At 39.6% G+C, this 14,320-nt stretch overlaps 1 protein-coding gene across 1 annotated transcript in view; it reads left to right on the top strand.

Moving 5' to 3' along the window:
• The window catches only part of sgsm1a (small G protein signaling modulator 1a), a 45,734-nt gene that overhangs the window by 16,550 nt on the left and 14,864 nt on the right, over positions 1–14,320 (top strand). Inside the window, exons 3-10 of the mRNA XM_066689102.1 lie at positions 1,828–1,903; positions 9,117–9,279; positions 10,042–10,194; positions 10,548–10,615; positions 10,886–11,031; positions 11,948–12,079; positions 12,354–12,478; positions 13,834–13,901. Coding sequence (XP_066545199.1) covers positions 1,828–1,903; positions 9,117–9,279; positions 10,042–10,194; positions 10,548–10,615; positions 10,886–11,031; positions 11,948–12,079; positions 12,354–12,478; positions 13,834–13,901 — 931 coding nt within the window. The remainder of the gene's footprint in view (positions 1–1,827; positions 1,904–9,116; positions 9,280–10,041; positions 10,195–10,547; positions 10,616–10,885; positions 11,032–11,947; positions 12,080–12,353; positions 12,479–13,833; positions 13,902–14,320) is intronic.

The raw sequence follows: 14,320 nt of genomic DNA, 5'->3' as shown, positions 1-14,320 counted from the left end.
ACGCAATATCAGATATGTAATGGTGTAAATGATATTAATCACATCACTGTACGTTCCCAGTAACACAGTCATTTATTTCATAGTAAAGTATTTGTGTGGGAGGGCAGTAGGTTTGGGCTAGTTTGCTTATTACCCAGGTCCTTCTATAGTAAAACACTGAAGATGCCTAAATCAAGGGTGGCTTGGTAGTTCAATGATGCATCCATAGACAGCCAATGGATAGGTCTCTTTAATTTAACTTTTGGCTAATTATTCTATCATATTTTTAATGTTGCCTAAATTTTTAATTACATCAAACCGAGTGGGAATGGGTGGATAATCTACTTCAATCCAGCAGATGGAAAGGGAAAATGTAAACCATTTTAAACCTGTGCCTGGGACAGAGGTAGCTGGATCCTATCACACTTGCTGTGTTTATTTAGGTGACGCATCTTGGAGCTGCCGGGCTGATCTTTAGACTGATGTGTTTTGCAAAGGTAACGGGATTGTGTCCAGTGAGATTTCATTTGGCAAGTCTTCTAAAATTGTCAGCGCTGGTATTAAAATAACTATCTGAGCAATCTGCCCACAACTGAAATCTTTGGCTCAGCCCTTCTGGCAGTATAATGTTTTAAGTTAAAATCCACAACCTATTTACAGCAGTCATGCATCAACATATAATTTAATGGATGCATTGTCAGGCTGAACTGATAGGTGGCCCAGTACCAGTCAGTATTATTGGTGTGCACAATGCTGCTACATGTATAGAAAATAAATATAAAGGAGCATATCCTGATTTCCATAAATATATTTAAATTTAAATGTCTGGGAAGCTGCTTTAATCCAACAACCCACTGTATTTTCTTTCCCACTAGGAATTCCATTTAGTTTATAGAGAACATTTGAAATTTGTATTTTTTAATTTAATAACTGAAAAATCAGCAGCCGTGGATAAAGAATTTGCATGAAAATGAAGAGATTTGGTTTTATAATAGATTGGACACTTTAACTTCAATATAAAAAATGTTTTTAATGCAGTTTATTTGATGGGAGCTGACTATGACCTATTTGTAGTCGATATTAAGTCATGTGTGTCCAAGGATTTTTTTTTTTTTTTTAATTACCCACTGTAAGAATGCCATATCCCTACTAGCATCAATAATGCATTCTGTTTTGTATGTGTTGGCTTTAGTTGGATTGAATTGGACTTGGCCTAGCAGAGGCTTTCACTTGAATATTATGATTATGCAAATTGTAGGAAATAAAAATATAAATGTACCCAGTGTTTAAAGTCCAATATGTAAACGAGTGCCACAAGTCAGTATTTGTAGGAAGAGAATATGTCAACTGTTAAGAGGTAAATTCTGATCCTGAAGGCATGCTGAATCATAAAATCACACCTCACCGACTCAGATTTACCCGTCCGTTGTTATTGAGTTGGAGTATGAAGAACACTAATGTGAAGGATAACATTATACCAAGCAGCTGTTGCACCAAATGTCACAATGGATCATTTTAATTGGGATGTCAGACCCATCTTTACTTTTTTATGTCATGCTTGTTTTCTTGGTATCGCCCCATCTACGAAGACTGGCCTTGAGGTTTTCCACTAAATTGATCTGAGCTAGGTTACAGTGAAATGGAATTGCAGGCATTTGCTTTTCTGTTGTTAATCAAGGGAATGATGGTCTATGGTAAAAACAGCCGGGAGATATTTCATTCATGATGCTGCACTATACCACCACTGTCAGTTTGTTTTTTTCTTTCAAGGAAGAAGAAGAAGATGAGCAAGGGTGAAGTTAAGGTACTGAAAGCCTTGCTGACTGAGGCTGTTGTTCTCTTTTCCAGGTGAAGCAAATTATGGAGGAGGCAGTGACACGGAAGTTCGTACACGAAGACAGCAGCCATATAGTGTCATTCTGTGGTGAGTCTGAGGAAGGTTCCTATCTATAAATAGGGGTTTGGAGGGGGCGTCTGGGAAGATGGAGTGTGATCCTGATCAATTACATTTCTAACTCATATAGCAGAGCAGCAGCAGTGTTGAAAGCAACGAGAGGGTGATTTATTTCATTGATTATTTACAAGACGTCCATGTAAATACAGTCTTTGGAGGATGCAACAATATGGCTGATTTCCAGTGGGGCTTGCACTTTTATAGTATTCTTCTTGATTAGAGCGCTGATAGGGGCTGCCGTAGTCCTGATAGAAACACGAGACTCGCAACTCCTTAACACAACTGAAAGACTTGGCTCAAGTACCAGAGTGTATTAATCTGAGGTGGGGCCCAACAGGATAACATTAAAGATACAAACTGTCCTTCTGTTGATAGAAATGCCAATCATTAATCCAAATGATAGTGAATCCAGACACAGTTAAGACCAGAGGCTCCCCCTTCTCTACTTTTCATTCTTCTTTTCATGTGGAATGAAAATAACACAAAGGCCCAAAGCTTTTCACCTGCTTCCACAATCCTTCCCTCGCTTTATTTTGTGTCTCGATAAAAAACATTTCTCACCGTGAGAAAATGCTGTCTGTATCTCACTAAGCAAACAGCCCTGTCAAGTGTCAAGCTAGCACAAGGCTTGTATAAAAATTAATGACACTGATAAGCCAAATTGGTAATTACAAATGTTGCCAAAGGCTCAAATATATCTCTGAATGCAGGCTCTGTTTTGCCTCCAGCTCTACTAGGGCAGTAGTATGGAGTAGTGGTTAGGGCTCTGGACTCTGGAGCAGAGAGTTGTGGGCTCATCCTGGGGGGGGCACTGCTGTTGTACCCTTGAGCAAGATACTTTACCTAGATTGCTCCATAATTGTCCAGCTGTATAAATGGGTAAATAATAATGTGATATGTTGTAACAATTGTAAGTCACCCTGGCTAAGGGTGTTTGCTAAGAATGAGTAAAAAAATATGTATTCCCCTTCTCTTAATTAATGATTGTTATGCAGGATTTTAATATGAAGGCTTCCTGCTTTCAGATTTATGGTTGTGTTGTCAAAATATTATGACTTGTTATTTTTAAGTTCACCTAATAATGTTCCCTGTTTCTTACGTTGAAAGCAAAGTAGGTTTGTTTTGCTAACACATCTCCTTCCTTTAAGCTTTGCCTCTTGTTATCCTAGTTAAGCTATGCAAATTCAAATGGATTCATTAGCATTCAAGAATGAAACCAATACTGTGAAACAAAAGTTATTTTATGTAGGACACATCAATTATTATTTTCATTCACTTTAACAATGCCTGGTTGCTGTCCTTGCCATTATTTTTACTTACTGGAACAAACCAATGAGAAACTAAGGAGCAGTACGGATTATTCCAAATCTGCTAAATGAAGGGGGGGGGGAAACAACAAGAGAAAACATGCAATAAAATCTTTCACCATCATCATTTCTGCTAAGATAGACCGCTGGAAAACTCTTTAATGTACAGGGTATTTGAGTAAAGGAGAGTATCCATAAAAATACATTACATAACAAAATATATGCATTATGCCACCAAACCTCGTGTTAATAATGAAATCAGGACTACAGCAGCCCATATCAGCACTCTAATCAAAATTAAACAGAAACCAAACCATGAACTACACATTTACTACTGAAGCTTGTTCTAAAATATATATATATATATAGTTTTACTGTTATGTGTCTTTGTCTGTCAGTGTCACACAGTGTTTTTTTAATTAGGCAAATAAAGTGATGCCAAATGTTCCTATTCATTTGTACAAAGGACGTGCCAGATTTCTGAGGCAGCTGCCATTCATTTAAGACGTCTTTTCACTAAACAACGATGGCAGTTTTTTTAAATGTATTAACAATTCTGACTGCACTGTAGTTACTCTCTCTGAGCTCAGACATAATGCTGCTCTCTATGTATAACTGACATATACATAATAAAATAACTAGTTGTCTAATATATCTGAAAGTGGGAGAGCACAGTTTCCTTTATTATGTGTGTCCTGTGTTTATGATTGCCGCATGGTCAGATTTGTAAAATGGTTTGTGAAGAAATAGAGAAAATATAAGCGATGACTTCCTACAATCGTGCAAGATCCTCTCCCACCCCAGAGCCCTGTAACAAAAGTGTCCACTTTCTCCCCCTGAATGGAGCATGTGAAAACTGCTGGATAAGAAGGAGTTAAACCAGAGCCATTCTCTGACAGTCGCTTTTGGGGTGTGTCTGATGTGTGGTGTTAGTCCGGCACATGACTCCCTACAGTGTCTGTTTGCATGTTTTGGGTGGGCTGTAGCACGGTGCCCCAAACACTGGCCACAGAACAATCAGTCAAGACTAGAGGATGTGAGTTGTAGATTGTAATGGAACATATTTATGATTAAGAGCTCAATGGTGGTGTGCTGTATGATAATGATGTTCCTTCATTTACGTCAGCATATTCTTTGCAGCACCCAGATTTTATGATTGATTTAAGCATCTCAGGAGCAAAAAACTATGTTTTTCAAATGTGAGCAATTAGAAATCAATGGGGTTTTCTCTCTAATCTGAACGGACCTGCACAGAGCAAAGTGCTTTGGAAAAAAATAAAAAGTATTGAAAATAGATTTGGATTTGCCACTGCAAGTTAGTCAAACATTCTCAAAAAAGCTCAAAATATCCCACTGCTTCCAGACAAGCAGACGCAACACAGATATCTCAGTGCACTGTGCAGTGTTGCATTTTGCAGATCTGTCACTTCCAGTAGATTTAATGTTTAGGTGGGACTGTCTAAAAAATGTACTGCACAAAAAATAAATGTAATTTTATGATTACGTAACTGCAGTTGCAACTTAGGTGTGTCTGTTTGTAGTGGCTTGAAGTTAGAAAATACTACATGAGACATGTCTAGCTTTTGTGGTTACAGTAGAGAGAAAACTTTTAGATGTTGGACATCCAATCAAACTGATATTTAGTTAACCTATTCAATTTATAAATACTTTACTTGTGTATCTATTATATATACTGTGTTGACATGCAGCATACAACACTCCATAGCATCCTATTTAGCTGAAGTTTACAGCGCATCTTCTGAATAATGCTCCACAAAAGAAAGTAATAAACAAAGTAAAACAATAAGCATGTCTGTACACAAGCGAACGTTGAATGTAATTAATTCACATCCAAATATGGTGTTCTTCTCCCCTAATACATTAAAATAATGATTGATTCCCCAGTAAATTAGAGATCTCCACAAAGATTCACGTGGTCCACTATGAAAAATGTTTGACAAGCACTGATCTAATGAACCATTTGATAAAGTAATTCAATATAATGTTTTCAGCATTCACCAAGAAAATAGATTACAGCTCCTAAGAGGGACAACTGCAGCTCTCTGATGACAAGACCCTGTCTGGGCATTGTCCTCCTGTGTCTTACTAGGTGCTTGCAGGTGTGTGGTGTTATCAGTGAGATGAACTATGCCCTAAATCCAGGGTTTAAGTGATGCAGTGTGCTTGGCCAGAAACTTCTCTGGGGTATGTGGCCCTCACATCTCCTGTGTTGATATGAGGGTGGCAGTGCTGAACTGAATCAAGGCAGGAGCATTTCAGATTCCAAAGAAACATAATTGGTGAATTCCAAATTTTAAGAAAAACAAAACCAAAAAAGCACATGATTATAGGTTAGTTTTTTCATAGTTGATTTCCATTATCTTCCTCCTTGTGCGTATCATATGGCTTGTCTTCTAACACTGCACTTGCCTTGACCCCTATGCCTTACATATTGATTTAAATTAAATTCTCTGATAGCAATTCTCTCCTTATTGAAAAAAACACAAACCTGGATTACACTCTGAGCACACAGGAGAGTTATTAGCCAAGTAATTACTAAAATGTTTTATAATGCTCTTAGAAGTTCAGCTTTGCCTCCATTCTTTTGGGAAGAACAAATTAGCAGAAATGTCAAGTGTAGCCGTGAGCCCTTTCACGTCAGATTGCTGGCTCTGCAGAAAGACGCCCTTTGCTTTTACACAATGGTACATCGATTCAAAAGTATGATAAAGATCATAATTTTAAGTTTCCATTTGTTCTGTTGAGACTCCTCGTTTCATGATGTTCTGCTGGCATGTAGACCTTATATTGCCTCAAACTGGCACTTTACAACCAGGGTGGCTGTACCCCTGTCCTGTATTTTATAGTTCAGGTTCATGACTGTTTCAAACCAGTGGGCTGCTTTACAAGACAGGCTGAGGCCTAGTGCATGGCAGCCAGCAAATGATTTATACGTACCCAATATTTGTGCCATTAAATGAGAATAATCATAGCCTTAGAAGGTCATGTTGTTTTTGTTTAGTTTTTTTTACAATACAAAAGATGAAAATTAAGGTCTTTTAAAAATGGGGTGCTATTCGAAACCCCTGCTATGGCAGAAAACACTCTGTCGGGCTGGTGCAAAAGCAGGCAAATTACAGGATCTCTTGGCAATGTCTCATTGCCTGGCGCTATTTTTAGTGCTCTTCCAGGGACCCCACCGAGGTGCACCTGCCCACTTGCCAATGCCGTCCGCGACCACTCCTCTTGAAAGACTCGTGGTGGATTACAGCTGGTTTTGGAGGACAAACTGATTGCAGGCAATTATTGTAATTGACATGATTGCCCTTTTTTCCTAAGGGGTGGGTGATGACTGTTTATTTGGAAAAATTGCTCGTTGTCATTTGCCTTGTGACAGATTCTACAAGGCCTTATCTCTGCCTTGTAGAGGGTGCTGGGACGGCTCCTCTCGGTTCGGTTTCTCTTGTTGAATTGTAGGTGCAGGCAGTCCTCTCGGAGCTCAGCAGGAATTTTTGATTCATTTTTTCTACAAATAATGGAAAGTAATTTTACTTTAGCCTGAATCTCTAGCTTGCATAAGAGGCTTGTAACAATACTTGGTTGGGTAAAGTTATCTCATCAGCAAACTGAGGGGGAAATCTGCCAACTACAGTTCAGTCTGTTTTCATTCTCGTAAAATACTCTACAAAAATAATGTTCTTATTCATGTTTAAACAAAGGCACATCTTTTGAAGTTTTTGGCTTACCTGACTGACTGATCAATGTTAATCAAATAAGAAAAACATGATTTGATCACAGTGGAATAGCAGCTTTGTTGTCTGTAAATATATTGGAGTATTATGAGCCTTTGAGAAAAAGGTTCTGTGAGTGGATCTATAAAAAGTATTAATGAACAACCGTGGGAAGTCAAAATAAACATTACTTGCATCTGTCCTGTTCAAAGGAAGGACCACACAATGAGTTTCAGTCCTATCAGCAGCATTCGTCATTCACACCTGTAATAGTCTTACTTATGTTAGCCCAGGCCAACACTTATCTGGAAAGCCTGTCAAGTAAGAAAGCTTCCTTTGCCTTCGTCAATCAAAGTAATCCCATATTTCACTTTTGTAGTAATCCCCACAACACTTTTTGTGACATTGTCACTGATCTTTGTTGGTGGAAGGTGGAATGCACATTGGCTACATCGTGTAATACTTCAAGACAGATGTAAGATTTAAATTATCATTATAGCGTAACCCCCCCCCCCCCCCAAAAAAATAGCAATGCAAAACTAAAGGGATACTGCCAATTGTATATATAGATTCTTAACACGGTGATGCCAAAATAGGCCATCCCTGTTGAAGTCTCCCTCTTGCCTGTCTTCCTCTCCTTCCATACAGACCTATCACAGGGGCTCCATCAGCCACGGTTTCCATGACAACCGCAGCAGTCTCCCCGACCTTATGTGTGCGGAACAGGAAAGATTAGTCCTCTGAGAGCGCTCCGATATCAACACAGTACAGACTGTGCCATGCAGGGCCTAAGGGAAGTGTGTCTGTGTGTGATGGACAGAAATTGATAAACAAATTAGCATTAATTATCTGAAGGGAAAGCGGTCCTTTTTTCCCCCACGTGAAACATATTTGCCACGTGTACACGTGCGAAATGTGAGACGATTCCAACAGGGACAATCACTAAGACGCTGGAATTTTTGTAATGATTCCTGTGTGAAAATCAGACAGTCTCACTAAGCCCCTCTTGGGATGAAATGGTGTCAAATGTGCAGAACAGAGACACACATTTCATTATAGAAGTAAGTAATTTTTTCACTAAAGGGGTAATAATTTTATTTAATCCACCTCATACTTGCTGCAGGCAGACTTTGGGCTACCTACACATGATAAACATTCATATTGGCTCTTAGGCTGACTGCAGCAAATGTTTGCCAAGATATTTTCCACCCAAGTTGTTTCCCTTGAGTAGTATTGAACCTGTCCTTTGAGTGTGTTGTGAATATTCACCTTCTTGGCCTGGTTGAAAGCATACTGCAGTTACTTCAATTTAGTCTGAAATATATAAATTCTTAACAGAGCAGGGTGACATTATGTTTTCTGAATTGTACCCATTTTACCAAATGAAGAGGTTATGCACTGTTATGGCATCTTCCCCCTGCTTCTAGATTCTTCTGGTGGCTGCAGAATAGCATGACTCTTCTTGATTTTGGTTATGCTATTGTCTGCTCTGCCTCTAACTTGCCGCACATCATCATCAGGTACAAGGAATGTTAATGGGAATAAGCAAATTACATAAGGCAGTGGCATGCTGCCAGCAGACTTGCATATCACCGAATAATGGCGTGTCGTGAGGATTCCAGCAACGCAGTATTCATTAGTGCGCTGCATATGGCCAACCATGTGGAGCCATGTGTCTGCATGGATCTCTTCACTTGCAGACCTGGGACCATTTTGTTTGTTTTATTGGTTTATTATTTATTTATTTGTGTGATTGATGAACATTTCAGTGTGATGGAAACTTACTTGAAAGAGAAATTAAACTGAAGAGATTTACTTTCAGAATGCACATCGACAAGGGAACACAACTCTGGACCATGGCACCTAATATCACAGCTGAACTGATAATTGACCATAATTGACCACTTTAACTCTGTGGCAGTAGATGATGATGGGCAGAGACAGAAGTCCTGCCTTCAAAGTGGAAGATAACCACAATGATTCCTGGGAACGGGGTTTAAGATGACTGAAGATAAGCATTCCAGACATCTGACTTCCTGTCCTTCCTTTTTGTGTTGGTGGACACTCCTTGGGCTTCCATTGCCTGTGTGGTGTTGGATCTCCTGACTGAGACCGCCTGCCGTGTTGTGTTGCCTGTGCTTGCAGCCGCGGTGGAGGCGTGTGTGCTACATGGGCTGAAGCGACGGGCGGCCGGATTCCTCCGCAGTAACAAGATCGCTGCCCTCTTCATGAAGGTGGGCAAGAGCTTCCCCCTGGCAGACGATCTCTGCAGGAAGGCGCAGGAACTGGAGCAGATCATCGAGACCAAGTGAGTGTCCTTGCCTCACCGGGCAGTGCTTCACAATACAGAGGACGCTACTGATTGCCAGAGATGTCTGCATGTCCACATTGTAATTGCTCTGAGTCTGCATAGACTTTTTCAATGAAAACCATGTCAACAACAGTGCTATGGAGTAATTACAATAAAAGAAAATTCCACCCCTGTAATAAAGTAACATTTACCATTAGGTAGAGGACAGAGGTAAATTCCCCATATTATTACCTCTCTTTTTTTACCCTGTATGTTTGCAATGCTGCTGAGAGGCCAATAGCGATTAGAGGTGCAATCATTCACAGTCATTTAGATATAATGGGGTAGAGCTGTTACCAAAAATATACCAAATGGTTTTAAACTTTTTTAAATTGTATATTTGTAAATCCAAATTGCATTTTAAAAGCACTTTCTAATATATCCCCCCACAGAACATAAATTAGTGTTTCTGGAAGACAGCCCCATAAATCATGATCCCTAAACAGACCAGATGTGTGTATAGGAATTGCTTTTATACAAATAAATCCAATAAATTAAACAAGTCTGACATGATCGTTTTTGGGCTAGATCTCAATTTAACATTGCACTCGTTTCGCAGTTTATTACAGCATCCCAAGAATTTATTTTTGAAATACAGAAGGAGGTACAGAAGGACAGACAGATCAAATTAAAGGCTGTGGTTTGGAATGATGTTGAGAAGTCTGTCCCTTCACCTAGTGTCTTTTTTTTAATTATTATTTATAAATCCGGCCCCTGCAGAAGGAATCAGGTCCCACTGAACCATGAGGGTGCCCGCAAGCTGCAGAAGCTGCCCAGCATGTCTCCACAGGCCTTCAAGAACCTGTGGATTCGCACAGCCCTAATCGAGAAGGTCCTGGACAAGATCGTGCTCTATCTGGTGGAGAACAGCAGGTGGGTGACCCCTGCACTAGCTAGGGCCCTGAAAAACGTAAAGTATATAAAGAAGATCTGTCACTTTTAGACTGATAGAAGTGGTCTATTGTTACATGGTTACATGCGTAGTTGTCTGCAGTAGCCTTGTAACCTTAAATTTGCTATGGTAGTGCTTATCTGTGGATCTTCCTGCTTCAAGTTTATCCTGTATAGTAGATTTTGTTTGTCAGAGAATGCAATTTAATTTGTAACTTTGAATCAGATAGCTACCTCTGAGATTATAACTTTCCATTGTGTAGAACAGAAGATCTCCTTGGATACAGGCCTCAGATAAATGGCTGAATAAAAGCGCTAATTTATTTTTCCTTCAGTAAGTACTATGAGAAGGAGGCTGTGCTGATGGATCCTGTTGATGGGCCAATCCTGGCATCATTGTTAGGTAAACCACTTTTAATTTCCTGTGTGCTCAATCTGTTCCTAGTGCATATGAGCAAGGTCTTGAGAATCTATCTTGTAAGAGCTGGAGAGGTGCAGTGTGTCATAGAGAGGGCCAGTGATTAGAATTAGAGGTCTTTAAGGACCTGAAGACTGTCTATTACTTACATTCCCAGCACAACCAGACAGATGGACTCTAGAGGAAATGAGGAACAGGCAGGAGACTGCGCTGAGCCTTCAGTCATACAGAGTTGTTTTGCCTTTCATCCCGCAGTGGGTCCCTGTGCGCTGGAGTATACCAAGATGAAGACGGCAGATCACTTCTGGACAGACCCCTCGGCGGACGAGTTGGTCCAGAGGCACCGTATTCATAGCGGACACTGTCGGCAGGATTCACCCACCAAGAGGCCCGCTCTGTGTGTGAGTCTGGGAAGCAGGGTGGGATGGGCAGCGCTGGCTGTCAGCTTGTTTCTTGTTACTTCCTCTATTGTGAAGTTGACTTATTGCTTCACTTCGCTTGGTGCCTACTGAAAGATGGTGCATGTACTTTAAAAACTGGAACTGCCTGGTGACAATATGCTGTTGTTGTTTTTTAATTTCTTGAACCAGTGCTTCTTAGAATGAATTCTTAAAATCATTTAAATAGGAAAGTATCTGTCCAGCACTGGCTTTAATTGGCTGTAATTTACAGCACTTCCTACGAATCACCCCTGTGATAGAGCAGCACTTGTAATTTCGCTGTGATTGTGAGATTTGTAGCTTGTCAACCTTCACTCACACTAGATTGGGTTACGTATGAAAAATTAATTACATTTCAGCCTAATTTAATATGACATTCGTTGTTGTCGTTTTTAAAGTCATTCGGTTTTATACGTTTTTCTTGGTAATCCAGTTTTATAACCCGTATTTCATCAAATGTATATTACAGTTTAACCGTAAGCAATTTTGTAATTCATTTTAAACCTAGGTGTGCTGTGTTTAGTGTGTGATATACATTTCCACACATACTCATCCACACACACACCTGACAATAGAGTGCTATCCTATTTATTTCACTGTATACATTATTATTACATTTTGCAAAACCCAAAAAGAATAGTATTTTCACAATTTATTTCACTACCGATTTCCATTGCACTGCACTGCTATTTTATACCTGACAAGCTGATCAAATTGAGAGGATTCAGTGCAGTGTTGAAACGTCTTGCTCTTGATGCTCCGGTAAAAACCCAAACCAAGTATTTTCTAGAGTTGGGTTACTATAGAGACTCAACACTGGGTTGGCCCATCATTGCTTAAGCTGAGCGTGGTATCCGTGCTTGATGTCTCGGTGCAGATCCAGAAGAGACACTCCAGTGGAAGTATGGACGACCGCCCCTCCATCTCCGCCCGGGATTACGTGGAGTCTCTGCACCAAAACTCCAGGGCCACGCTGCTGTACGGCAAGAACAACGTCCTGGTGCAGCCGGTATGAGCACCCCCGACATCCCCACTCCCCACCAGAGAGGAGAATCGGGCCTGAATAAAAGCACTGTTTCAATGTCTGCAGTCTCCAATAGCACAACCCGAGTCTCTGTCTGAAAACTGTTATCTGTCGAATATAATATAGTGTCCAGAACTGAACCAATATCCCTGCAGCTGATGCATTATCCTAAGGGTAGCCTTTCTCATTTTGCGGTAACCAATAATTTGACACATTTAGGCTGCTTATCCCAGTCTGTGGCTCTTTCCTTCCTCCTCAGAGAGATGACATGGAGGCCATTCCTGGCTACCTGTCGCTGCACCAGACCGCAGACATCATGACTCTCAAATGGACACCCAACCAGCTGATGAACGGATCAGTGGGGGACTTGGATTATGAGAAAAGGTGAGAATGGGAGGGCTGGACTGGCAAAAAAAAAAGGCTGAGCAGCAGTATCAATATAGGTTATAGCTAATACCATTACCAAAGCAGCATGCTACAAAATGGTTAAGTGAATCATTCATCACTTGAGAAAAATGTATTTATTCACTCTCCCCGCTGTGCCACTGAGAATATGACCTGTTCTATATTGCAGTGTACTGCTTATGAATATATTAGCTCAGTGGACAGGCTTATTGCAGTAATATAGTGCAATATATTGATGTGGCATTGTGCACATTTTAGCATCCTCTACAGTGACATATACATGCTGTAGACACTTGATAACTACTTGAAAATCAGATACAAATCATTTTACTGTGGATTTACCCATATCCTCAATCTGCAGAGGAGATTCTGACCAATCATGCAACTGTGCACAGGAACCTCAATAACCCTTGTGTTATTTTATATATGGTTTGAAGATATCCGAGGGCTTAATGTCCTAGAATAAACCTTATCTGTGCAGTTGTTATCACTCAGAATGAGCTGGCAATGAGCTCATTGTATTTATAGAGGACTGGAAGACACTGGAGGAAAACAATGAATATTTCATCTTGCTTTTTATTTTTTGTTATTCTCTATTCTTTTAATAAAAAGGCCCACGTTGGTTGGGAAGTTCCATGGCGAAATGATGTTAGTTTTACATTAGGACCATAAAATGTTAACATAGAAATCTAACCCTTCGGTGTACTAATGCATTTTACAAGAAGAAACATTATAATGTGTTACAGTATATGACACACATGCACACTTCAGTAACAGAGTAAAATGAAGAGAAATATATGAAGAATAAATCTAATGTCACACTGAGCTCACAGATATATTATTATTCAGGTTCTGTCAGGTGTCCAGTAAGGTTGTATCAAAGGAGAGAAAAATAAATAAATACATAAATATTATTATTATATATGACATTTGCCAAGAGGTAGGTTTGCGAAAAAGTACTGAAATCAGTTTGGCACTGAATCTATTACTTAAAAAAGAATTGTACTAGAAAAAGAATTCTGTATTTATCTGTCAGGAATACAATCTTATATGTTGTAACTGATGCAGGTAGAGCAAGATCATAGCAAAGTTCATAATCTTTTTAATAACTTATACAAAAGTAAACTTAACCTATAATAACGTATACAAAATGTATCTAGATATATGTGTGTATATTTTCAAAACAGAGTGTGTTTAGTGTTGCAGCTGTTTTTTTCTATTTCTATTTTTCTATTTCCCCTTGGTGTGTGTGTCAGGAACTGCCGCTGTGTGATGTTAATTTGACTGCTGTGTCCCTCTCTGGGTAATGATGTCTTTGATGTTGTCTCCTTCAGTGTTTACTGGGACTACGCCATGACGATTCGTCTGGAGGAGATTGTCTATTTGCACTGTCACCAGCAGGGTATGGCCTTTAGATCAGAGTGTGTCTCAGCATCAAAGATTTACATGTGGTCTGAGCTTAATTAAACCAGTCAAATAATTCTGTCCTTCTTCATAAACTGCCAATAATGACTTTGCAGCTTCAGTTTCTGAAGTTCAAATGCCGCTGTTCTGCAGTCTCCTTCGAGCATTCACAGAAAAGCTTTGTTTTTCTCTGGTCTTCATTGGAAGAAAGGATGTTTAGTGTGTTATTTTGGGTTTTAAATATGCAGCAGCACCCATTAAACACATCATTAGAACTAAGCACACAATTATAACTAAAAAACATTATTTTATTCCAAATGAGAACATCCAGAGGGATATGTAGGAACCTGGCTACAGTATCTATTTCTGCATTATTAGTTTTTGTTTTTGTTTTTTGTAACAGTAAAATTGAAAAGT

Source organism: Amia ocellicauda, chromosome 17 (assembly GCF_036373705.1).
Source record: "Amia ocellicauda isolate fAmiCal2 chromosome 17, fAmiCal2.hap1, whole genome shotgun sequence".
NCBI classification, from domain to species: Eukaryota; Metazoa; Chordata; class Actinopteri; order Amiiformes; family Amiidae; genus Amia; species Amia ocellicauda.
Note: the sequence above shows the minus strand (reverse complement) of the source record. Positions and strands in the feature narration are given on the sequence as shown.